Source organism: Dermacentor albipictus, chromosome 6, assembly GCF_038994185.2.
Source record: "Dermacentor albipictus isolate Rhodes 1998 colony chromosome 6, USDA_Dalb.pri_finalv2, whole genome shotgun sequence".
NCBI lineage: Eukaryota > Metazoa > Arthropoda > Arachnida > Ixodida > Ixodidae > Dermacentor > Dermacentor albipictus.
In genome coordinates, this window is record NC_091826.1 from 4,528,575 (window position 1) to 4,554,672 (window position 26,098).

General features: G+C 47.4%; 1 protein-coding gene across 11 annotated transcripts in view; it reads right to left on the reverse strand.

Moving 5' to 3' along the window:
• Window positions 1-12,557: 12,557 nt before the first annotated feature.
• Window positions 12,558-26,098, reverse strand: part of Wnk (Wnk kinase) — a 540,152-nt gene continuing 526,611 nt past the window's right edge. For all 11 annotated transcript variants that reach the window (XM_065456126.1, XM_065456128.1, XM_065456129.1 and 8 more), the window contains one exon: window positions 12,558-13,949. In XM_065456126.1, the coding sequence (XP_065312198.1) occupies window positions 13,775-13,949 (175 nt within the window). In that variant the 3' untranslated portion in view covers window positions 12,558-13,774. The remainder of the gene's footprint in view (window positions 13,950-26,098) is intronic.

The window sequence follows — 26,098 nt, forward strand, 5'->3', positions numbered from 1 at the left end:
ACCGCTCACGAAAACACCACGCGCGAGCTCTCCCGGACATTTCTGTAAGTACTTTCGAAATGAGAGAAGTTAGTGTCTAAATAATAATCTTGGGCAAACTGAAAGCACACAATCGTTTACAGACGCCATCTCTTTACCGAATACGTACAGTGAACGCCACTGCGCGCGGTCGCCGCGATGGAGTCTCCCGAACCGGCTTCTTGCGTGAAAGGTAGGTAAACGCTGAGAGTAAACTATGTGAAATATGTTCTTATTGTGTTTGTATAACTAAATGGAGCGTAATAGAACGAAGCCTCAATGCAGCGATCGCGCAGATTCGCAGCGACCGACTGCGCGTCTGCATGCTTGTCCGTGCACTGTTTCGCTTTCTCCGCGCACGCGTTTTCTCACCGTGCCATGAGCTTTAGGCCGCAGAATATAAGCATTTGACAGTATACAAGCAATCATTGTTGCGTGGGCGCTATCAGAGCTGTTCAAAAATAATTTCATTGTAGAGACTTCGACGCCTACGGGGACTGTAATGTGTCGTCGCAACAATTCAATCTTTTTTTTTCTTCTAAATTCTTTGACCTTTCAATATTATTTCTCGAGTTGCGTCGCACTGTACGTTTATCGCTGTTCTCAGCGGGCAATTTCCCGCTGCTCCTTTATTGTAATCCAGTGCATTAATTCATAACACAAACATGACCATATGCCATGCTTTTTTTTAAATGTGCTTCTTACCGCTGCCTTTTCACTCCACTGAACTTGCCAGTATCTATAGCATCGACAAGTTCATAGACCAAACCGTCATGACATTAGTCAGGCAGCGGACTCAGGCGAGCGTCTCAGTGCGCGTTTTCAGAACATCGCAGACCGGGCGCCGTAGCAGAAATCTTCCTCGCGTCTGTGCTTGCTGCATACCCGAGTTGTAGCCGATGACTGTTTGCCGGTTTTATGTTTCGCGAGCCAAGCTTCACGCAGCTTCTTGTCCTGCGGCTACGTGTGAATAAGGCTGACACCGGCCTCCGTTACGTGCGTCCGGCCCTACGGCACCGAGCAGTAGCCTAGCTACCACGTTGCGCGCCTTCAATGGCAGCCACTACCTATTGTGGTGCTTTTAAGCGTTGTAAAGGAGACACTCGAAGCGGGAAAATTTCGCCACTAAAGAGGACCGCAGCGTACGAGGGAATTCTAAACTCGTTTTCAGCTCGCTTCCACGTGATCCCTCCTAGCCACGTCACGCCGACGGTGGCGCCAGCTTTTCCAGTGGTAGAGCTCGAGGCCATATCCGAGGGACGCCTATCGGGAACGCGCCGAAGGAAACGCAGTGAGCGTCTTTGGGCACGTTAACGCCAGGCGTCATCTAAATCAAGTCAAGCATGTGCTTCGACTTAAGTTGCATCTCTGCATACGGGGGTTAGAAACGAGCTGTTTCTAAGGCTCAGGCGTGCGTCGCTTGGTCAGGCGCACATTTCATTGCCGCGCCGAACGCTGCGTTGCTCGACGCTCACCGCGTCCCATGCGGGGCGCGTAGTCGCTGCGCCGTAGCCCATTGTCTTACATCCCTTGGCGGGTCGACTGGAACGCTGTCGCGTTCCACTCTTGAAGGCGAAGCTTAAGCGTCCTCAAGTTTTTCAAATGCCCCGCCTTGATGGGCGTTTCGAGCTTTCAGCGTGGCGATGCAGGAAAAGGCCAGCCGTACGGTTAAACGTCCTCAAGTTTTTCAAATGCCCCGCCTTGATGGGCGTTTCGAGCTTTCAGCGTGGAAAGCGATGCAGGAAAAGGCCAGCCGTACGGTTGTCGAAATCGCATCCCTGCACAGAACATACTTTCTTTGGAGGCCGACGAAAGTTTTAGGTGTAGAGTGCTGATCCTATTGTCGGATGCCAAGCCCGTCGGCCAGCGCAGTCGCACGAAAACTACACAATTATCTGGCGGTCGTAACTCGCTACTTTTGGCTGAACAGATTAAGAAGCAATGAAACTACCCGCGTCACCAAATTCAGACAAACTTCGACAAGCAAGAAAGCACAAATTGTGAGGGGGGCGTATTTCAACAGGTGATACGAGTGCGCCTTTCTGCCCATTTCAAGACGTGCATTGCACAGCGAGTTATTGGCCTCGAGCTCCACCACTGGAAAAGCTGGCGCCACCGTCGGCGTGACGTGCTAGGAGGGATCACGTGGACATAGCGGCCGCGTCGGCTGCTTCGGGCGCGCCGAAGCGAGCTGAAAACGAGCTTAAATTCTCCCGTACGAGGCGGTTTTCATTTAGTGGCGAAATTTTCCCGCTTCGAGTGTCTCCTTTACAACGCTTGAAAGCACTACAATAGGTAGTGGCTGCCTTTGAAGGCGCGCGACATGGTCGACTACTGCTTGGTGCCGCAGGGCCGGACGCACGTAACGGAGGCCGGTGTCAGCCTTATTCGCACGTAGCCGCAGGACAAGAAGCTGTGTGAAGCTTGGCTCGCGAAACATAAAACCGACAAACAGTCATCGGCTACAACTCGGGTATGCAGCAAGCACAGACGCGAGGAAGATTTCTGCTACGGCGCCCGGTCTGCGATGTTCGGAAAGCGCGCACCGACACGCTCGCGCGAGTCCGCTGCCCGACTAATGTCATGACGGTGTAGTCTATGAACTTGTGATACTATAGATACTGGCAAGTTCAGTGGAATGGAAAGGAAGCGGTAACAAGCACATTTAAAGAAAGCATGGCATATGGTCATGTTTGTGTTATGAATTAATGCACTGGATTACAAAAAAGGAGCAGCGGGAAATTGCACGCTGAGAACGCCGATAAACATACAGTGCGACGCAACTCGAGAAATAGTATTGAAAGATCAAAGAATTTAGAAGAAAAAAAAAAGATTGAATCGTCGTGACGGCACATCACAGTCCCGTAGGCGTCAAGTCTCTACAATGAAATTATTTTTGAACAGCTCTGATAGCGCCCACGCAACAATGGTTGCTTGTATACTGTCAAATGCTCACATTCTGCGGCCTTAAGCTCATGGCACGGTGCGAAAACGCGCGCGCGGTGAAAGCGAAACAGTGCGCGGACAAGCATGCAGACGCGCAGTCAGTCGCGGCGAATCTGCGCGATCGCTGCATTGAGGCTTCATTCTATTACGCTCCATTTAGTTATACAAACACTATAAGAACATATTTCACATAGTTTGCTCTCAGCGTTTACCTACCTTTCACGCAAGAAGCCGGTTCGGGAGACTCCATCATGGCGACCGCGCGCAGTGACGTTCACTGTACGTATTCGGTAAAGAGATAGCGGCTGTAAACGATTGTGTGCTTTCAGTTTGCCAAAGATTATTATTTAGACAGTAAGAAACTTCTCTCGTTTCGAAAGTACTTACAGAAATGTCCGGGAGAGCTCGCGCGTGGTGTTTTCAGTGAGCGCTGACAGCAAAACCTATGAGGAGCGCGCCACGTGATCCCTCATACTACGCCAGCGAGGCGCTCCCGATAGAGGGCGACTCCGTAACTCCTCGCCGCCAATAGTGGCGTCAACGCCCCCTGTAGCGATGGGCGCTGACAATAAATGCATTTATTAATAATAATAAAATTAAACGTATTTTCTTAACTCATCACGAATATATAAAACTGACTAGGAATTTTATTTTCGTTGAATGAATCTAACTGTGTCTCGTTTGAATTAAAGAACGCGTTTTTGTTTCCCAATGTTTGTTCCCTCCAAACATAGTCGCGCTTCAATCGCTGCTCCCATAACCAAAAGTAACGTTGCCCATAACCTCCCATGCTGATGTCGGTGACAATCTGTACTGAACCGCTTTTTGCCCGGAGCTTCGCGACCTATTTGAATCGACCTTGGTATTGGCCTCGAGCTCCACCACTGGAAAAGCTGGCGCCACCGTCGCCGTGACGTGCTATTAGGGATCACGTGGACATAGCGGCTGCGTCGGCTGCTTCGGGAGCGCCGAAGCGAGCTGAAAACGAGAGTTTAAATTCCCTCGTACGCTGCGGTCCTCATTTAGTGGTGCGATTTTCCCGCTTCGAGTATCTCCTTTACAACGCCTGAAAGCACTACAATAGGTAGTGGCTGCCTTTTAAGGCGCGCAACATGGTAGGCTACTGCTCGGTGCCGCAGTGCCGGACGTACGCAACGGAGCCCGGTGTCAGCCTTATTCACACGTAGCCGCAGGACAAGGAGCTGCGTGAAGCTCGCGAAACATAAAACCGGCAAACAGTCATCGGCTAAAACTCGGGTATGCAGCAAGCACAGCCGCGAGGAAAATTTATATGCTACGGCGCCGGGTCTGCGATGTTCGGAAAACGCGCACCGAGACGCTCGCCCGAGTCCGCTGCCTGACTAATGTGATGACGGTTCGGTCTATGAACCTGTCGATGCTATAGATACTGGCAAGTTTACTGGAGTTGAAAGGAGCGGTAAGAAGCACATTTAAAAAAAAAGCATGGCATATGGTCATGTTTGTGTTATGAATTAATGCACTGGATTACAATAAAGGAGCAGCGGGAAATTGCCCGCTGAGAACAGCGATAAACGTACAGTGCGACGCAACTCGAGAAATAATATTGAAAGGTCAAAGAATTTAGAAGAAAAAAAAAGATTGAATTGTTGCGACGACACATTACAGTCCCCGTAGGCGTCGAAGTCTCTACAATGAAATTATTTTTGAACAGCTCTGATAGCGCCCACGCAACAATGGTTGCTTGTATACTGTCAAATGCTCACATTCTGCGGCCTTAAGCTCATGGCACGGTGCGAAAACGCGCGCGCGGTGAAAGCGAAACAGTGCGCGGACAAGCATGCAGACGCGCAGTCAGTCGCGGCGAATCTGCGCGATCGCTGCATTGAGGCTTCATTCTATTACGCTCCATTTAGTTATACAAACACTATAAGAACATATTTCACATAGTTTGCTCTCAGCGTTTACCTACCTTTCACGCAAGAAGCCGGTTCGGGAGACTCCATCATGGCGACCGCGCGCAGTGACGTTCACTGTACGTATTCGGTAAAGAGATAGCGGCTGTAAACGATTGTGTGCTTTCAGTTTGCCAAAGATTATTATTTAGACAGTAAAAAACTTCTCTCGTTTCGAAAGTACTCACAGAAATGTCCGGGAGAGCTCGCGCGTGGTGTTTTCAGTGAGTGCTGACAGCAAAACCTATGAGTAGCGCGCCGCGTGATCCCTCATACTACGCCAGCGAGGCGCTTCCGATAGATGGCGACTCCGTAACTCCTCGCCGCCAATAGTAACGCTATGGATGGGTAGTCCGGGTAGTTGCCAAGCAGACTGTGCTCGGTTTCACTCTAGCTAGCAATTTTTTTCAAACAGACCGCTATAACGACGGAATCCGTTATGCCAGTGAAACGCCGCAGCTGATGAAGTTCACCGTCTTTTAACAGGTTCGCTTGGTGACGGCTATCGAATGTTGGATTCATAAACTGACTGAACTATTATTAGTATCTAATTAAAACGAACCTGCGTGATGCTGCTCAAAGGAAACGACCACCCCGTCATAGAATAAATAACCAACCAATATTACCGCCGTACAATTCAAACCGATAAGCGGCACGGACTGCTGCAATCGATACCAGTTAATTGGCTGCTGTTTATCACATGTCAATAAGGTCTGAAAACCTTTATTGAAGTAATAAAGCACATACATTATTAACAAGTCCAAAAAACAATGCTCTGCTTATTTTGTAAAACAATGACACGTTAACTATCACATGTCAAGGAGGTCTGAAAACCTTTATAAGCACAAGCATTAATAACACAAGTCCAATAAACAATGCTGTGCTTATTTTGTAAAACAATGACACATTAACTATGTTTATGCTATGTTTGCTGGTTATTATAAGTACATTTATAAACCCAATATGGATGTATGGGTGGATGGACGTTATGAGCGTCCCTTTTAGAACGGGGCGGTGGGTTGTGCCAGCAAGCCCTTGCTATTGTACTGCCCAATGCTACCTAATGTCCTACCTTGGTTAAAAAAAACAAAAAAAAAACACTACAAACTCCCACAACCAAATTTTCTGACCCGCTATTACGAACTTTGCTTTTGTTTTGTACGTCTCCATTTTTTGTCGTTTCCCTACTTCCACCATGCAATCTTCCAATCGCCTCTTATTAATCTCTATTGCGAACATGTTTACTTTTCCCCTGCTCTCGCTGAACCCAAGGGTTTCAAGGAGGCCAGCGGTGCCTAAATCGACGGCTGGTCTTCACATTCCAATACAACATGCTCCATCGTTTCCCTAGCTTTACCGCAGCAAGATGCTTCTTCGTTCTTATAGGTGCATGTTTCAAGGCATCCTGATCTCGCTTCGAAAAGTAATGAGCTTCCCTTTATGTTGTTTCTTTCCTGATTTCGTTTTTTTCTCTTAAGTAGATATACTCATGGCAGGTAATTTTTTTCCATTGCCGCCACCCATGAGATTATTTGAGCCTCTCTGACTTTCCGCTTGACGTTCTTTGCTGCTGTGTATACTTGCTGGTAAGCTTCCTAGTTCTTTTCCTCCACTGTGACTTAATGTTTTTCCTGTACACATACCTGAACACTATCCCAGCCCGTTTACTTTCTTCCATATTCCTCAGTAGTTCTTCATAAGCAATTTTACTGTGAGCTTCCCTCACTTCAAAGTTAGTCCAGCCCATATCACCCTGCATAACTTCATTTGTAGTCTTCCCGTGAGCGCCCACTGCGAGGCGTGCCACTGACCTTTGATTCCCATCGAGTCCTGATTGTACCCCTGATTTAAAGCAAACGACTGCATTTCCAAAAGGAAGTCCTGGAACCATTACACCTTTCCACATACTTGGAGCACCTCATCGTACCAATTGTATCCCCATAGCACTCTGTGCTTCATTATGGCTGCATTTATCTTCCCCTACACAATATTTAGCCACGTTGAGCACCCCTAGCAGAAAACTTACAAATGAAAATATACGACCAAATTATAGTAGCTCCACGTAGGCGCTTCATGCTGGAACGTGCCGCGATTGATTTCTTGCCCTCTGTGGCGATCGCTGGAACTCTATTTTTAAGGCTTCGGCTCGTTTATGCCTCCTGTCTTTGCTGTGTTTCGGGTGCATGGTTTTTGGCAGGGGGGGGGGGGGGGTATAATCAGATTTTTTCTAACTTCCCTATCTACTTCCATCTTTTGGGTGGGGCCTCTGTCCGGATTTATTCCAACTTTGGCCAATATGGCTTTTCCTGTCCTCGTGGTGCTAAAAGTCTCTCAATTTGAGAGGTTCGCACTGCTTCCGCCAGTTCTGCCCATGCGTTGTGCACTCCTAGAGCCATCGCCAAAGAACATTTCCAACACAAGGAGATGCTAACACTTCGCCTTCGTTCGTGTGGAAAGCAGTGCTTGCACCAGCATTTTTTGCTTCTTGGAAAGGCCGGCTCTTCGTAATCGGCTCGTACATGTAGGGAGTAAAGTATAAACCCCTTAAAAGTGATCTTGCATGCGACAAGCGAGGCGATGGCTGTCGCATTCACTCGTCGCCTGCAAGCCGAACGCCACGCGAGTGACGGCTTTAAGCGACGACTTCCCAGTATGAGGGCATGCAGCAACATATGCGCTGAAACTAGCGTGACGCATGCTTTATCAATTTAAGTTGATGTATTTTACTGAAGAAGGAGGAGGAGGAGGGAACTTTATTGTGTGCCCTGCGAGTTGGTGGGGAGGGCCAAAGGGCCCGCTTAGGTGACGGCCAGGAGTTCTTGGGTCCTGGCGGCATCCTCGGCCTGCTGGACGGCCCATAATTGATCTTCGAGGGCGGGGCTGAGCAGCGCGGCTTCCCAGCGCGTGCGAAGGCTGCTGCTAGAGACCGCGTTTTCTTTATTGCTATTTAGCCCTCAGCATTCCCATAATATATGCTCCAGAGTGGCTCTGGACTCACATGTTCTGCATTTGTCCGTAGGATATACATCCGGATATATGATGTGCGAGAGCGCAGGATTCGGGTACGTCCTAGTTTGTAACTGCCGCCATGCGACAGACTGCTTTTTTGTCAATTTTGCGTGAGGTCGCGGGAATATGCACCTCTGTAACCTATAATGTTTCGTAATGTCATTATATGTTGTCATTCTGTCCTCCCATTCCCACTCATTTACCGCACCGTCACGTCCGGAGGGTGTCGGGGCGTCACTTGCGACTGCGGCTCGGTCCGTAAGCCCTCGAGCCGCGTCATGTGCCGCCTCGTTGTTGCCGTCCTCCGCGAGGGTGTGAGCGGGTGTCCAGGTGATATATATCTTTCTTTTGTAATTTTGCCCTCCTGCAAGAAGAATTCGTAGTGCCTCCGGGGAGATTCGGCCGTTGGCAAAGTTTCGTATTGCCGTCTGAGAGTCGCTGACTATCACGGTTGCGTTAGTCTGAGCTGCTGCGAGCGCTATGGCTACTTCTTCAGCTATCTCGTTACTTGTGGTGCGTATCGTCGCGCATGTCTTGCACCGTTTATCCCTATCGATTACGGCTGCCGTAAATCCCCGTCTGCGACTGTATCGAGCCGCGTCTACGAACACTGCGTCCTTGTCGCTGCCGAATTTCTTCTGTATTTGCATCGCTCTGTTCTTTCTTCTGTCCTCATTGTGTTCTGGGTGCATGTTCTTTGGTAAGGGAGGTATTACCAATCTTTCCTTTGTATCTCTCGGGATGTCCACCTTGACACCATGCTGTGTGTGGTAACCTATGTCTAATCTCTCTAGGATGTGTCTGCCTGCTCTAGTCTTAGAGAGGCGTTCATATTGTGCCGTACATTGCGCTTCAATGAGCTCGTCTATAGTGTTGTGTAGGCCTAATTGCAGCAACTTGTCCGTGCTGGTGCTGATCGGTAGTCCTATGGCTAGTTTGTATATTTTCCGAATGAGGCATTCTAGTTTGATCTTTTCCGCGACCTGCCATTTTAAGTACGGCGCTACGTACACTATTCTACTTATTACGAAGGCCTGTATTAACCTGATCGTGTTTTCCTCTTTCATCCCGCTATGTTTATTTGTTATCCTTCTGATTAGCCTCATGATTTGCGCTACAGTTCCCTCCAGTCTTCTGAGGGTTTCTCCGTTGTTGCCCTTGGCTTCAATGAGGAGCCCCAATACCCTGATCCTACCGACCTTGGGTATGGGTTTCCCATCGGCTGTCTTTAACTGTATCTCCTCTCTATGAGTGAGCTCTTCCCTGTAGTTGCCTGGTTTGCGACCTCTGCGAGTCGGTCTGTACAGTAACAGCTCCGATTTCTCTGCCGAGCATGTTAGCCCTGTCCCCTCTAGATATTTTTCGATTGTTTCGACCGCTGTTTGAAGCGTTTGTTCTATCTGCCCGTCACTTCCGTTTCTCACCCATAGGGTAATATCGTCTGCGTATAAGGTATGATTTAGACCCTCGATTTCTTGTAGCTTGGCTGGCAGCCCGATAAGCGCCAGATTGAATAGCATCGGTGATAAGACCGAGCCCTGTGGCGTACCTGCGCTGCCTATCTCGATATCCTCCGAAGAAGGAGCATAAAATATTTCTGAAGGTCTTGCCCTAGGTTCTCATTCTTGCACGTGTAAAATTCAATAGTTTGCTCGTTCCGTGCGACAAACAGTAGTATTTGAGTTATGTGCATCCAGTTCCGGCCTCGCACTATTCGCACTTCGCACAAGCGGCGAGTTCTAGATTTCTAGAAACGAGCGATCGAGCGACAACACCGAGCGATCTGTTCAAGCGGTGGCCCGTTTTGTCTCTCGAAGGCGTCGCCCGTCACCGTTGCGAGCAAAATCGCTCTTGTGGAGTTTGGACTTATCGCCAAACTCCTCAGAGAAACGCAAGCTCTTGAAATTTTCCATGACCGTCTCAGCAAAACAGCACCCAACTACCTTTCACCGTGCTTCGTGTGTAGCGGCAGCAGTTGGTCCGGACGAACATCACTGTTGACGTCACGAGGCGCCCGACCAATCACAGGCGGAAACGAGGCGCGCGAGCTGGGCTTGTCTGCTAGTGCACTTTTCGTCGAATGAAATATGTTTGCACTTTCTTTCGCTCACTTTCGATGCGATATTCGAATTCAGAGGGTTGAAAACCACGACGTACAGCTCTTCGCTCATTTTTTCTGGAAAAGCTTTCAGCTTCCCTTTAATGCACGCGCAATCATTGCACAGCATAAAATCACAGAAAAGAACTTACTCTTAAGACATAAACAGACGTTGTATGTAATTAGGAACACAATATTAGTGGTCTGATCGCAAACAGCAGTTTCCAACGGCGCAACTATAACATAGACTAAAGAACCAGCTGACTATAGTGTACTAGAATACGGTTGAGTGGGATGAACAGCCAGAGCAGGGCATGCTTTGCAGTGAGGTATCCAGCGGCGAAAAATACTGTGACGGCACTGCAATCGAAGTGGATTGGGCCGCGTCAAAGTCGTGCCTTGATGCAGCATGACCTTGATGGCACAGAGAGCAGCACGTGCTATGACAGAGTAGGTGAGCCTCAGCTAGGTGACTGGCCACAGCCGTCTGGTGCTGAGCGATCGGGCAGTGATGAGACGATCAAGGCAGAAAGCTGGGCTAGTTGGTGTGAGTCTTTTGAAAAGTGATGAGACGCTCTCCCTATGTCCATAATTATCCGCATTCCGCCAACTTCATTCTTGAAGCCTTTTAAGCGCATCCCCCCGTCCTTCTCGCATCCATTGCACACTCCCCTTCTTAAAATTACTTTCCGTTAGTGACAGGCCCTCTTCAACATTCACTGGGTTGTTGAACGGCGCAGCAGCCCCTAATATTCCTATATTTCTGTTTCTGCATGGACTTCAACAACATTCACCCACCTGCCCTCCCACCTGTTTGTTGTGGCGATTTCCTAACTTCCCTGGTCCAGCACCACCATCCTTTATATATTTTGCTGTGCCCAAATCATCGTTCTGTGAGTCTTTCTTTCTTGTGCTGTTTTATGCCGTTTTCATTCTTACCAGCGTGTACAAACTAGCCTAACGGCAAGCTCTTCTCAAGTTTATTAACATAATAAAATTTAAAGACAAGGGAAAGGAAAAGAAGAGAAAGAAAAGGGGGTGGTGGTGCTTATTATGAGTTTCCTAGACATGCAACTCGCAATATTTTCGGAATGCTTTTCTTCTACACAGCGTGGTCAAAGATTCAGTCTAGTACCACGAATGAGAAGCTCTTCGACTACATGAAAGCCTGGTGGGGAGGAACAATGCCTCCAAGTTTTATGTATGCACTGATCCCCTTCAGTAGTTATGAATAATATGATCCAGAATGAGGAAGAGGCGTGCCATGAGTGGGGCTCCAATGTTCTGTGCACGGGAGAGGGGATCGCCCCCATGACACGTCCCCCACCATCTCCTTCCCTTCGGATAGCCACTAGCCCTCACTTTGCTTTCACATTCAAGTTTTCCCTTTTATCCCCATTTCGCTCTTTCTCAGCCCACCTCCTGAAACTTTCTGTTCTGTAAGAAAGGGGGGAGGGGTTCGTCAAAGTATTCCGAGGGGGGTCCTCCCCCCTCCCCGACCTGTTTTCAAAATCAAAAGACTTTGTTGCTGATGCTTTGTCCCACTCAAAGCTGGTGAAGCAAGCTATCACAAATCGTTGTCTTGCTGACACGCTGCACAAACCTTGCTCTTACTTTATGTATGGAAGCTTTAAAAGGCAAAAAGAGCATCTGTTGGATGCAGGTTACTCTAACTACCTTCTTGTTTCAGTGGCACACAGTGTGCTGGGAAAGTTTAGAAAACTGAGAGGCGGGTGCTAGTGCCCTAACAAAGAGAGAAAAAAAGGTAGTTGTGCTGGATATACATCCAATGGTTTCGAAGAAAGTGGCCCTCAAGATTAAAGTGGACAGTATTTTTTACACCCCCAGAGACTTTCAAGAATTTGTAGGGCTACGTAGTATAATGAGGCTACGTAATAAGCCGTTCGTAATGGTGCATTGTGACTGAGAGAAGCGTCCGTTTCCTTTTAGGTCATACAAATAGGGCATGGTTTATAGCATTCCATTCTATACACGCATTCTAAGCAGGCATAGGGCAAAACATAAGTTGCCTAAATGATAGGTAAAGAAAGCATAAAGAAAAGATGTGTGGTAAACTCTGTAAGCGAGCTTGATTGCAAAAGTGGGCGCCACATGCATCAGCACCCTGTCCTGTATGTAGAACTGAGTAAAATTGAAATGGCTTATCTGGACTCTGCAGAACAGCATGTGCAGTAATTTGCTTTGCGCTGTTTCTGTGGCTGTAAGCTTATCACTTTTCACATTTAAAATTCTGTTGAATGCAAGTACACTGTCCTCGTCTTGTCTCCAAGTAGATAAAGCACTATGGTCCCAGCACATGCTTCCTGTTTTGTTCATGCACTCAGCAATGCATTTATAAACTCAACTAGGTGTTTGTGCAGCACATTATCACCTTTTTTTAGACAGGCTATTTGTTAGCAGCTGAGTTGGTTTTAATTGCATGGAGCACTGCTGTTGTGCACTGATAAAATGAGTGGCCTAAGAAAGGCCTCTCCAGCTCCCGCTTCAACTGCAAATGAGCTACACTACAGAAAAACCATGGCGCAAAGAAATTGTATACAGCATCCTTTTTATTATTAAATATGTACGAATATTACCTAGAAACTTGCATTTTTTTCTCTACATCATTAAGCAAGCATTCTAATAAATGTCCAGTTGCTGCTGCCACAGCACCAGAAAAATTGCTTGCAGCAATAAAAGAAACGAGATAGGTAAACAAAATGAGGGGGGGCGGGGGGCGCAGGTGCCATGATGTCTCTACACCTGTGGTCATCACTCACTCGAAAAGTCTTCCTCCTCTCACATAGGCAGCCATTCACTCACGTGACAGTCAACACTTGCACTTGCTCCAACATCACTGTCACGTGCCATGAAGAAAGAGACACAGATAAAAAAATGGGACACCTAAAAATCACCACCTTCACGGAAGACTGTGCTCCTCTCCCTTGTGCGAGGAGGATTCCATCAGTTGAAAGAAATGTGGTTCATCTACGCCTCAGCTAATCGACAACAGGGAACGACAAGGCTGTAAGTCATCAAAGCAGAGGACTGCTGGTCACTGTGCATATCTGTTCAGATGCTGGCCCCTTCACTATGTGCACCGAACTTGCCAATAAAACAGAGCAAAGAAAGAGAGGCCACAAAAATGGACGCCCACCTCCTTCACGAGATGGCATGCTAAATTCTCAGCACTGGTCACAGAGAAGAAGGGGGGGGGGACTGCCTTGCACTGCTATGCATGTATGCATCAACAGTTGACTCAAAGAGCCTCAACATCTGGCTCTGCACTTTGAAGCTGGTCCTCTCCTTCAAAGCAGACGACAGCACAGAACCAAGAGCACATTCCTTGTCAGGCTTAGGCTCCGTTGAGAACGAGGAAAAAAGATCACCCCATTAAAAGTGAGTGATTAGCCACTGCAGGAGACCAGCATATTCAACAAAAGTTGATCTACAATGCTGAGCAACCATAAAAATGCAACCCTGACGGGACGAGTGAATAACTGTACCTAAAAGCAGCGAGTGTAATGCTTGCTCCTGCGAAGTGTGGGAATGGTGGTAGAGGAATTCATTTTCCCTTAGATGTAAAACTGCTCAAGGCTCTGCCGCAAACATGGTGTGGCAGGTTCCTGCACAAAAAGTGCGTATGAAAGCAGTGAAGCATGGAAATTCTATTTTTCTCTTGGCTGCCATGCAGGGAAAGCTCCGGGGCACTTGAAGAGCTGATATTCTTGCACAGTGGTGCTCAAAGTGCGTCCACTTTGAAGAGTCATCACTGGTGACGGTGCATGCCTCGTCCAAACTGCAGGGGTGGATATACGGGGGCTCCTTCCTTCAGGGCTACTGTGCTGTGCCTCTGCTGCATCAGCTGGTGAAGTGTGGGCTTAGGCTCTGGGCTCAGGGATGTGGGGCATGCCCGTGCTGCTGCGCCATTCAGCTGCACCAACCTGCGAGGCCAAGGAAATTTTGAGTGCGCTTTCATTCACTCTACACACATTTACCACTACATGTGGTCTGGCAGCAGCAGCAATATTTTGCAAATGACAGCAGGTAGTAATACAAAAGCAAGCCACACAACAGCCATCAAGCTGCAGGTGATATTATTCAAGACTCCGTGGCATAATGCAGTTAAACCTCTACATTACAAGGTCGGTAAAAATCGCCAATTCGTTATATAAAAATTTCACAATGTTCGACCTCACATTCAAAGTACAGCAGCCAGACCGTTTTTCTTACAGCAAAGGCGCCATTAAAAATGTTGGAATAATTGGGCAGCCTGAAAAAAATAATTTTAATGAAGAAAAAATTGTTTTGATGAATTTGAGAAGTTTGCGACTAAAGTCATGGTTTGATGCTGTCTTGACGAAGATCTCTTCACTAAGGCCATGCGACATTCGGAAAGCTCCCCCAAAAGATGCACTGTAGTGATCAGTGCAAGCGAATCTTTCAGGCCACTCCGCAGGGTGACTTGCCAATAACCTCCATGGTAGCCCAGAATAGGACAACACCATATGTATATTCACCTCAGCGAACTTTGCTGCACCCACTACAACCAATACTGTAACAAAACCCTTTAAATGCCGCAAATAAAGCTTTGCTTTCAATTGCACAGAAGTAGAGCGACAATTTCAGTGATGGCCACTTTGCTCACGGTCACACACGCAATTTGAATGTTCCTTTAGTAATATCTTTTGCATTGGGAAAAAGGGAAAGAGTGAAACCTGACACCTTGTGGCCACCTATGTGTGTGTCTAGTACTTAGAATGCCCACTCCCGACTCCACTCTCTGTGGTGGTGTAGTGGCTTTGGCAGTGCGCTGCTAAGCTCGAGCACATGGAATTAAGTCCTGGCAGTGGCAACCGCATTTCGATGGTGGTGAAGTGCAAAAACACCAGTGGTACCGTGGATTGGGCACACATAAAAAAACTCCAGCGCTTAAAAATGAATTCAGAGTCCCTCACTATAATCTTCCTCAAAATCATATTGTGGTTTTGGCATGTAAAACCCCAGAATTTACTTTTTCAAAATAATTAGTTCTCCAGACAAAGCCACAATAGAGCATTGGGGCTGATAACTTTTATTTTTTATCTATGCCTTTTTAGTGACTTATTCAGTGGCATTAGTGCAAGCCTTATCTATCCCTGCCGTGTGCTTTTTGTGGAAGAAATGAATATACAGTAATCCCTCATTATAACGAAATCGCTTCATTTGAAATTTCTTCGGGTCCTGACCCAAATGCATGCATTTTAACTGCATTACTTGAAGCACACAAAGAGCTTGAGCCGCTCAGAGGCATAGGCATCGCCGCCGCCAAGAGACGGTGACGCTTTTGCGCACGCAGTGTCAAATTAATACCGCCAACGAATTAGTCTTATGCAGGCGCAGAACAGGCCACAAAAGTACCGAACCCATGACCGATAATTGCCTAGTAATGGGTACCAAGCGAGCGCAGAGTGCTCCCAGCTGTTTACTGCGGAGCGAATGGAAGCTGTCAAATTCTATGGCGCAGCGCGCCCGAACTGTTGATCTCGGTCGCAATCGCATCGCTGGTGTCCCCCGTGATAGAATCCAAACAAAAATAAAGTTTTCCTGATGCTTTCCGATAGCAGAAAGTCGCAGTCTCTTGGATGCCGAAAAGTGCCCACAGACCGCAGGCAGACTTACGCTGTAGCATTCTATGGGGTGCGCTCGATGAGCAAAGTTTTACCGGTCTAAAGAGCACTTCTGGCATTGAAACGTACTGAAAATTGCCGTTTATAAGTGCCATGTTCAACGTGAGGAGCTATGTTAACAAATTGGGAAGATGACTTTGAGGAAGCCGGTCTAGAAATTTGATCGCCACTCCCCATAATTGGCCTGCATCGCAATAAAACACCGCCCCGATTTTTGTTGCACTTTTGATGGTGCGAATTGACCGATAACTTGCTGAAAACACGAAAAATCGGAGCGTCGCCAGGGGCAAGTCAGGCTGTCAACATTGTGGGTCAACGAAAGCTGGCGTTTCCCCGGCGATCTTCTCGGACCGGTCATGGTTGATTTGCGCCATCGGACTTTAGACAAACAATCTAAATGTGTGGTAGGATCATTGAATTTTGTTCCTAGATATTTGTCAATGGCGCAGAGGTGGCACGGTGTGCGAACACTGACACTCCAACCGCAGAATTAGCACAGTGTCATCGACAACGGTGCGCCGAGAAACGCTTGTTTTGCAAACTTCACAGCTGCACACCTCGAGAAAAAATTGCCCAGTGATCATGCAAAGCCCCTACTGAAAAATCGTTCAGTTTTCACGACCGTGCTGCGTACTTACAATGAGCGACTAATCGTTTTTTGAGCACAACAACCACAGACTCGAACCATGGCATTTGCGGCACTTTCCAATGTGATACCCTCGTAGTCTTCCATGACCTCCACAACCCCCCCCCCCTATAAAGGTGGCCACTGCTTTCCCCTCCTCATTCGCTATCCAGTCTACGAGCAGTTTGGATGCCAGTCACTCCTCTCACTCGCCTTCATGTCAACTCCTCACCTCCTCGCTGCCAGTTTCGACGTCGCTGCTCCTCCAAAGCTGACCTCTTCTGGCCTGCCCTCCAAAGCACAATCTTTTACTAACGGGTGCCTTTCCGCGGTTCCTGCTTTTTGGTCTCCTCAATTTTGATCATCTTTCCTCCACTACATGAGAAGCCAACGCAAAGCCCGCCATTGCAACCATCGCCATCACCAGCGCACACTGATGAGGAAAGCGAGATGCCCTGACAACATTTTGAAGCTTCTGCCTTCTGCATCGCCTGCCGCATTCAGTCACTTTGGCGCTGATGGCGTGTGCGTTTGGATCCGTGCTGCAGGTCATATGATTGCGTGTTATTTGATGTGCTTCGTTAGGCATGCCTCGCGAGTGCTTTTGTGGTCTATAGTGATAAACGGCTCTGCCAGTCACCGGGCAAAAGTGTTTTGACTAGAACAGAAAGTTCTGCTGATAAAAGAAGTGGAAAAAGGCGGCCGGCAGAAAACTGACATTGCAAAGGAATTCAGCATACCGCCATCTAATTTATCAACTGTATTAAAAAACAAGAAAGCTGGGCTGGATGGCTTTGAAAAGAGCTTCTCAGCGAAGAGAAAGAGTAATCACAATATGGTGGCTAGAAAGGGGAGGTGACGCCAGCGCCAGGCATATCCGCCGAGAAAGCGTGATCCTCTCGTTAATGCGCTGCTGCAAAGGCCATGGTGGCGCTGCGGTCAGCTTGGCGATTGATTCACAGAAGAGGAAAAGAACTAGGAAGCTTACCAGCAAGTATACGGCCTGTGGGGTGGGCAACACAGCAACAAAGAAGGTCAAGCGGAAAGTCAGAGAGGCTGAATTAATCTCAAGGGTGGCGGCAATGGAAAAGAAACCTGCCATGAATAACTACTTAAGAGGAAAAAACGAAATCAGGAAAGAAACCATTTATGATAACTCAAAAGGAAGCTCATTACTTTTAGAAGCGAGATCGGGATGCCTTAGAACACGCACCTATAAAGCGAGATATAAGAAGGAAGAAGAAGCATGTGCTTGTTGCGGTAAAGCTAGGGAAACGACGGAGCATATTTTATTGGAATGTGAAGACGTCTACCCAGCGGTCGATTTGGGCACCACTGGCCTCCTTGAAGCCCTTGGGTTCAGCGGGAGCAGTGGTAAAGCAAACAGGTCCGCAATAGACATTAGTAAGAGGCGATTGGTGGAAGAAAAGTAGGGAAACGACAAAAGACGGAGACGTACAAAAACATAGTTCGCAATAAGGGATCAGAAAATTTGGACGTGGTAGTTCATAGTGTTCTTTCTTTTTTTTTTCATTGGATAACCTAGGTAGGATATTAGGCAGCATAGTAGCAAGAGCTTGGTGGCGCAACCCACCGCCCCGTTCCAAAGGGGACGCTCATAACATAACGCCCCTGGCTGCACGTCCGGCTATGTGTCGTCGAGGCAGTAGGGAGGGTGCTCTAAACTTAGGAGGGTGCTCTAAGTTGCATATTTCTTCAAAGTCGAATGTCTTAATTTTTTATTTAGTGTAAAGTGATATCCTTGCCTCCCCATTTCTTAGTGGGTGTTCAGTGTTTAATGTTTTTCTTTCAAATTACACAGAAGCATGTGTAAATGTGAAATCTTGTATTTTGAATTACCCTGAATGTATGATGCGTAGTGCTTTGCTATTACTACAATGTGCAATAAATTTTTGCTATGCTTCGTATTGCCTGTTCTGAACCCCATTCACATTTTTTTAGGAGTAAAATGACGCTTCATATTACTGAAACTTAAGGAGCAGAAGACATTGGTGAAAGAACAGCCAACTTTTCTTTCTCCCATTTAATACTCCTTTTAATTTCCTTTTTACATATTCCTTTATGCCCTGAGGCAACAAACAACGTTATTAAAAAATGCAATTGCACGGACCTGAAACATATTTCAATCCTAATTCTTTTGGTCTGTCTCCTACTGTCGTCATGCACTATCTTGAGCACACGAGACTCATTCGGACCCTTCAATTCCTGAAACTGAAAGGATTCGCGAATAACGCTTTAGATACGCCGATGTGTTACGCAGCAGATGTATTGCAGAGGCAACCACTCGATTTTAATGGTTTTGTTTGTGGGGTTTCACATGCCAAAGTGACTCAGGCTATGAGAGATGCCATAGTGGAGGCATGAAAGACTCTGAAAATTTCTACCACCTGGGGTTCTTTGACGTGTTCTAACATCGCACAGCAAACGGGCGCCTTGTTTTTCGCCTCCATCGAAAAGCGGTCGCCGCGGCCGGGATGCCATCCCTCATCCTTGGGCACAACAATCGGGCGCCCTAACCACTGCACCACCACGGCTTAAAATTGCATTCTGTCAGCCGTAGTCACGTTCGACTAGCGTTTAATGAGCTAAACCATTGCTTACAACAACATCACTGAAAGGCCGATGCGTTGCGTGCACAGCAGGCCTGCATCCTTGCGTATGCTCAAAGCCAGTGGCGCGTACCATGCATCGCATTATGGCCAACAGCGCCACCTACACCCGGCTTGAAATGGAGAAGCGGCTTCCATCCGCCGTTGGCGTCACCTCTCCCTTCCAGCCACCATAATCACGATTCGAAATACCGCGACATGGAAGGTGCACTACTGTGGCACCTTCGACGTCTCCAAGCTCTCGCCCTCCAAATGGGCCATAAAGATTTCAAGTGCAGCAATGCCTAGCTTGAGCGGTTTAACCCTTTGAGGGTCGATTTTTTTCGCCATATGCGACTGCCCATGGTTGATTTTTTTTATTGCAGATTCCAGTTCTCCTCAGGGACTTATTTCGCAAAATATTTACTGTAATTTTTCTAGGGTGACTGTAAAGTGAGAAAAAAATCTTTTGCATTGGTATATATGCACTCTTCATTCATGAATAACAACAATGAAAAAGGAAATAAACTTAAGTGGAATAAAAAATTTGATGCATTTTTATGCGCATAGTTCAAGGCTTTGAAAATCCGCACACGAGAATATTTTGCAAGTCTCAAATGTTCCTGCTTTTACCCTAATATGTACGTCCATAGCGTAATCGAACTGCCTAGGTGCGCGCACTCAAGAAAACTGTTTGGTTGTGTGCCCATCAATAAAAGCAACGCGTGTGACAAACTTCCGCTAATCTTCATCTTATCGCCAACCAGCTCGGGCAATTAGCTTTCGTGAGTCTTAAAAAAAAGAAAAGAAACGGAAACGCATGCACGGCAGCATCCTTCCTATGCGCACCCCTGAGAGCAATAAACGAGCGAGAAACAAGATGGTCGCCCTTTGAGCGATTAGTCATCAGATAGCCATCACTTTTTGCAAGCACAAAAAGCCGAAACCGCCAGTGAAAATATCCAAATGGCCACCCGCACACTAACGCGCCAATGCGCAAGCGGTAGTATAAAGACACGCGGGAGCAAACTAGCATTAAAACAAACCATGCAACGAAAACCGAGAAAGAGAGGCGCACGAAAAAAATTCCCTGCATCCCCACATAGTGGCAGCACATGACAGAAAAGAAAAAGTTAGGAAATTGATGCACTTTTTAAACGTACAGACGGCGCCGTATATTTACGTCATTGACCGTCAAAGGGTTAAGAAACGACGCGGTGTGACCTCAAATCATTGCAAAAGCGCAGCCGTGAACCATGACACTGTAGACATATGGTGCCAACATAGGTTCCGAGCTCTAGTTGAACAGTATGAAGAGAAAGACATCTACAACCTAGATGAGGCTGCATTTTTCTACAAGATACTACCGCATTGCATGTTCACTACTGCTGGCGGAGCCTCATCTGGAGGAAAACAGAGCAAGAAGCACGTCACAGTGCTGTTTGCTTTCCTTGTTGATACTGGGAAAGGCAGAGAAGCCACGGTGCTTCCGAAATGCAACTATTCCCAAGGAATGCATCTACAGAAGTAACAAGTGAGCATGGATGACTACTGATATTTTTGATACTGCCTTCTGGATAGACGGTTCGCCAAAAAAAAATTGGCAAGTGCTTTTTATAATTGACAATTGTCCGAACTATGGGAAAATCGACAACCTTAAGACGATCGCTGTGGAATTTTTGCCTGCAAACACAACCACGGTACTGCTACCGATGGATCAGGGCATCATTGAGGCCACCACCTGGAAGCTGTACTGCAAGGCTCTTTTGCAGCGCATGCTCACGGCATATGATGCCAACAAAAGGTACAACATTGCTTTGTTTGGTGCAGTCCATTTGCTGAACTTTTCATGGAAAGAACTCGCACCTTTGGAGGTCGCCAACTGCTTTGCATATGACGGCTTTTCCTGTGCCGTTTTCAGTGACCCTGACGATGACTGAACTTGCAGTGATCTGCATGAGGCTGTTCATAAGATTGCTGGCCAAGAGGCAGAATGCGACTTCGGGACATACCGTTGGCTGATGCAGCAGCGCCCGTGGTCACCCCAGTGACGAATGCGGAGATACTAATTGACACTGTTGGTGGCCCTGACAAGGACGAAGAGCCATGTGAAGCGCCAACTATGGTGCAGATGCAGAAGTACCTAGGCCTGCTGCGAAATAAGGTTGAATGCATGAGCGGCGACCACGGCCACGTGCAATGCTTGGTGAAAAGTAGAGCAGGGGTTGCTCGTGCCTGGTAAGAAACTGAAACAGCCAAAGCTCACTGCCTTTTTTACACTTGAATAAAGTTTTGCTTCACTGAACACATTGTATTTTGACTTCTTCGCAGTTGTGGTGCAATTAAAGCTCGACTGCTTTAGTTTTTCTCAAGTGGTTGCTTTTATCCAATTACCGCTTGGAACAAATTTTTTCGCCATCCTGCTGACTTTGTTACAATGTGGGATTACTATATTTAGATTTCTTAGTGGGAATTATTTTAATATGCCTGGAATCATGTATGCCTGAAATCATGGGCTACTTAAGATTTTCACTTTTGGCTACTGTTGGGCTACTACAGAGGCCAATTTGACAATTCGCGGTTAGTAGCGAAAGTTGCCGCCAGGAAATTGTAATGACGGGATCATATCAACGAGGTTCTGCTGTATAGAGAAGCTGTGAACACTTTGACTCGTGAGCTGCTTTAGCAGTGTCACAGGCCTGCCGATATAAGAATAACACTAAAGGACTCAAGGTTCTTGGAGTTTCGGGATTAACTCATGCGACCATGCTGTGCAAAATGTTAGAACCCAAAAAATTACCCAATACAGTTTCGGTTCTTTTTTACCGGTTCACACATTCCGAGAAAACACAATTTTTTTGCACGAACGTTTGGTACATAGCCAAACTGTGATCGCATATGTTTTCCAGCTGGTAGATCTTGGATAAACAAAAAAAGGCACAAGGCACGCACGACAAGAATTGTAGCTGCTAGCTGCCGCAGCTTTCCTGCAATACTTGCCTGCCCGTCTCATGCGAAAATGCCGCTGCGCACTCAGTTTCTTATTCTAGTACAAGAAAATCTCCTCCTGGGTTATTGCACGCTGCATTCACAGCTATCCTATTGCAAAAAGCATCTTCTCCTATCTGTTTTACAGTGCACGGGGCATAGTGCCACTGGGAGTGTGCTGCATATAATAGGCGATAACCCAAATCCACTGCTGTTCCCTGCTGCAGGCGGCACGAAGTGAGCATCATGTTTCAATCTGGTGGAATCGTAGGCATCGCATTCCAGTGTCGTCAACCAGGTAAATTTTGTTTTGCAATAATAATATGCAATAGCAAAATGACAACATGTGTCGGCATCTTGTGCCCCAATGATTTGTGCTGTTAGGAATGGCCGTACGGGGTGACAATGTGCCAGCTTTCAGCCCGCTGCACGTGTTCCAATCCAACCAGACGGGGCGCACTTCAGAGGAGTGCGAATAACCGGCAGCCACGTGGCGTGCGGTCAGCTCAGGAATGTGGTACTCGGCTGCGCCACCCGGGACAAAGCAGAGTTCTACGAAGCCCTCTGACGTCAGCTCCGGACCTTTACACCTGTGTGTGTGTGCAACACGAGTATGTGAGCCCGCCTCCTCCAAAAGGGTGGGTCATCTTCGGTGACGTCAAACTATGATTGGACGAACGTTTCCGTTCGCTTGGAATCGAGGGGCGACCAAGTGCTTATAAGCAGCGGTTGCCAGCTGCTAGTGTGTGCTCGTTGTCGGGAGCCGAGTGCTCGTTGTCATGCTAGAAATGTACTCGTGAGCTGTGTACTCGTAAGCTGTTTGCTGTATGCGTCGTCTTGCGGGCTCTATATGGGAGTCACGCTAGACTGTCGATGTATGTCCTGTTTCAAATGTAAATCCTGCAAATAAATCCTGTTCATCGAGTTCCTCTCTACGACCTTCAACTTCTTCAAATGGTGGCAGCGGCGAGATCGTCCGACGAATCTAATAGTGCCAAGTGGGCACGTCGAAACTTCCTGTCGAAATGCCCCATTCAAAGAAGCTTCTCGCACTGGTTTCGAGTAGCGTAAACTTAAGTCTGCCAAAGCAGCCAAAATGTCAACACGCCTCTCAGGCAGCTCAGGCCCTATCAGCTTGGCATGTGTCAGTGTCTGGTGTTGTAATGATTCATGCAACACTTAGCATTATGCAGATGTTTGAGCCTGGCAAGTTCTTTTGGGACTTTGGATTTGTATGTTTTCCCAGTTACTACGTTTTTTTTCTGGCGTTTTTTTTCTTTCTAAACATTGTGAATGAGGGTCTACTGTATAGTTGAACCTCGGCATCACGAACTTCGATACAATGAATTTTCGTATAACAAAGTATTTTACACTTTATAAATTCTTGTCCATGGAACACCGTGTATTTTGAACCTCAGTTTAATGAAATGTGTTTATACATAATTTCTATATAATGAAATTTCACTGCTGCCTCGAAGGAATATCGAGAAAATAAATTGAAACTGCCGTGAATGCAGATGGTAAAATGGCTGAATTACATGCGGCTGCTTGCGATTGCACCTCTCAAATTTCTCAAATTGTGCAATGTGCTGCAAATGCCGAAGGAAAGCAGCGTCACATTCCATATAAAGTCCAAGTGCAATAAGATCCTGTTCTGCCACATGCTATGTATGCGCTGGGTGCGAGGGAAAATGTGGAAGAGTGAATCGAGAAGGATGCTTGCGTGATGAGCGTGGTCTTCCCGCTTGAGCAAGCGGAAAGGGGGAGAGGAGCTCGCTCACAATAGTGCGATCAAGCGTGCGCAAGGGCAAGGGCAGGTGGGTTCTTTTCTAGAAGTGCAGCTGTGGCTGCGCATGGCTGTCAGCGGGGCTGAGACGCATACACAGCCCGTGCACCCTGCTTTAGAAGTAATCTGCTGCCTGTGCAACGACTGGGTGCGCCGAGATGTTATGGCATCGTGCGCTGTCTTTCCGCACGTTTAGTGCTAGAGGTAGTGTGATCTCGAGTTGCGGAGATTCGTTGAAGCTAGAAGCAGACAAAGCAGGCGCTCCTCGCTGCCAGGGCTTTTCATTATGTCCCACTTCACGTGGCACTATCAGCAGCGGGGCAGAAGTGGATGAAAGTGTGGCTGGCTTCGCTTCGTACCACCGATGTGAAGATATTGTTGACATGGCATAAAACTGCATCTTTCACCAACTCTCAAATTTAACAAAATGTTTTTTCTCTCATTCAGATTTACTTTTTTTTATTGCCTGGTAATTAGGAAAATTCTTCGACCCCTTCCACGCAAAAAAATAAATAAAAATCAATTAGCGACTCTACTCATTTGCATAAAAGATTGAAATTCAACCGAACGTAATTTTGATATAACGAAGCAAATTACCAATTTCACCAACTTCGTTATATCGAGGTTTAACTGTACATTGGGATGAGTGATTTGTGAAACCTTAAGATGCGATGATAAATTAGTTTCCTCTCCATCTAGGCTTTTGGCAATTCGTATGCACATGGCGTTGCTAACTAACATTGCAGCGTGTGGGCCTGTAAACTCGTACAAGCAGAGGTGGCTCAAAAGTGGAACGAAGGGTACGGGGGCTCTCCCGTCGCACCCGTCACAATGACAAGAAGTGTTGCATGATCAGCTGAACCAGACTACGACACAAAGCATAAATTTCAGAATGCACTGTTTTCTCTTCACAGGAAACCTCGCTGTGTATCATATTTCTGCACAGCGGAGTAAAATAATGAAAGTAGAGACAGAGAAAAGGCGGGAGTGACCAGCAAAATACCATACAGAAAAATAAGGGAACAGAGAAGTAAGGCAACACTACAAAGAAAAAAGAAGAAGACAACGTGGTGAGGTGGCAAATCAGTGCATGACAGCGACTTTGGCGATAGCAGACGTGTTTTCAGTTGTGTCCTGGAGACAGTAGTGGGTGGCGAGAAAGACCTGGCCTGGATAGGGGACCCACGGGCCACCTATAAGTCCTCCATCTTCCTGGAGCACTGCGGCCGAGCATCGCAGTACCTGGCCTGGTTCCTAATGCAAGGCCCGGCCCCTTTCTTTGCCATGGAGGCCAGCCAGGGCTTCAACCCATTCACCACTTAGTGGGCCTTACCTTCTGCAACAGGAGGCACAGTCTTGTGCCACGGCACCACATGCTCATCAGTACTTTGCGCCGTGCTGATCGCCACCCTATACCTACTACGGCAGCCACCTGACGACCAGACGTGCTAATGCCACAGCCATTTTCCTACTGCAACACCTCAGCCACAATGCCTGAACAGTAAGTACTATGCGAGCATGATCCACATATTGGGTAGGTATAAGTGCTTGTAAAATTTGTGTAGTGTTGGTTTTCAAGGGCTATCACGCACAGTCGAACTTGACTACATCGAACCCGTTTACATTGAATTATTCTATACATCGAACAATTTCTGGAAGCGGTATAGTTACAATGGCTATATATAGCAAAAATTACTCTTACATCGAACGAAAATAACAGCAACTCCCGATATATCGAACGTCAAGTGGCGGAAAAGTGCCCCCAAAGTTGGCTTTCCCTCGTGCGCGGGGAAACTTGGTGGCGCAGCTCCATCCAATCCCGCTCTCCCTACCGTGACCGCGCTGCCTCGGATGAGCCTTTGACATCCCCTTGCAAAAAATTATCCTGGCCTGCCCGCAGCGCTTGCTCAGACAGCCAATCAGAGGCTCTTGTGCCCTCGTCGTGCAAGATGGCGAAAGTACGAGTTGTCGCGCTGCATTTCTGGTTCGTTGCGTGCGTGCCTTGTGGGCCTTCTCCCGCAGTGCTGCCGTGATGAAGCGGCAGAATTCGCCTTTCGTCGTGAGGCTCGAAATCATAAATCAGGTAGAACGCGGTGAGAAGTTGGATGTCCCCGCAGCGTGCAAGATTCCGAGGAGCACTCTCAGCACGATCTTGAAGAATAAGGGGGAGATTAGGGCTAAAGCGGCCGAACTCGCGACCCCGGTGCCCGTGGCGCTCGATGCGCACGTACGCGCATGGCCGTGTTTGAGTGGTTCATCCGAAATTGCTTCAGCTGTGCCGGCTTCTGCGTGCTCGGTGATGACTGTAAATTCTGATGAATGCGACGCAGCCATTGTCGGTGTTGCCGAAGTTTGGAGTGAGCTGTTAGAATTTCCGGAAGCTGTTGACAAATCAACGGTGGACGAGTTTGTGAGT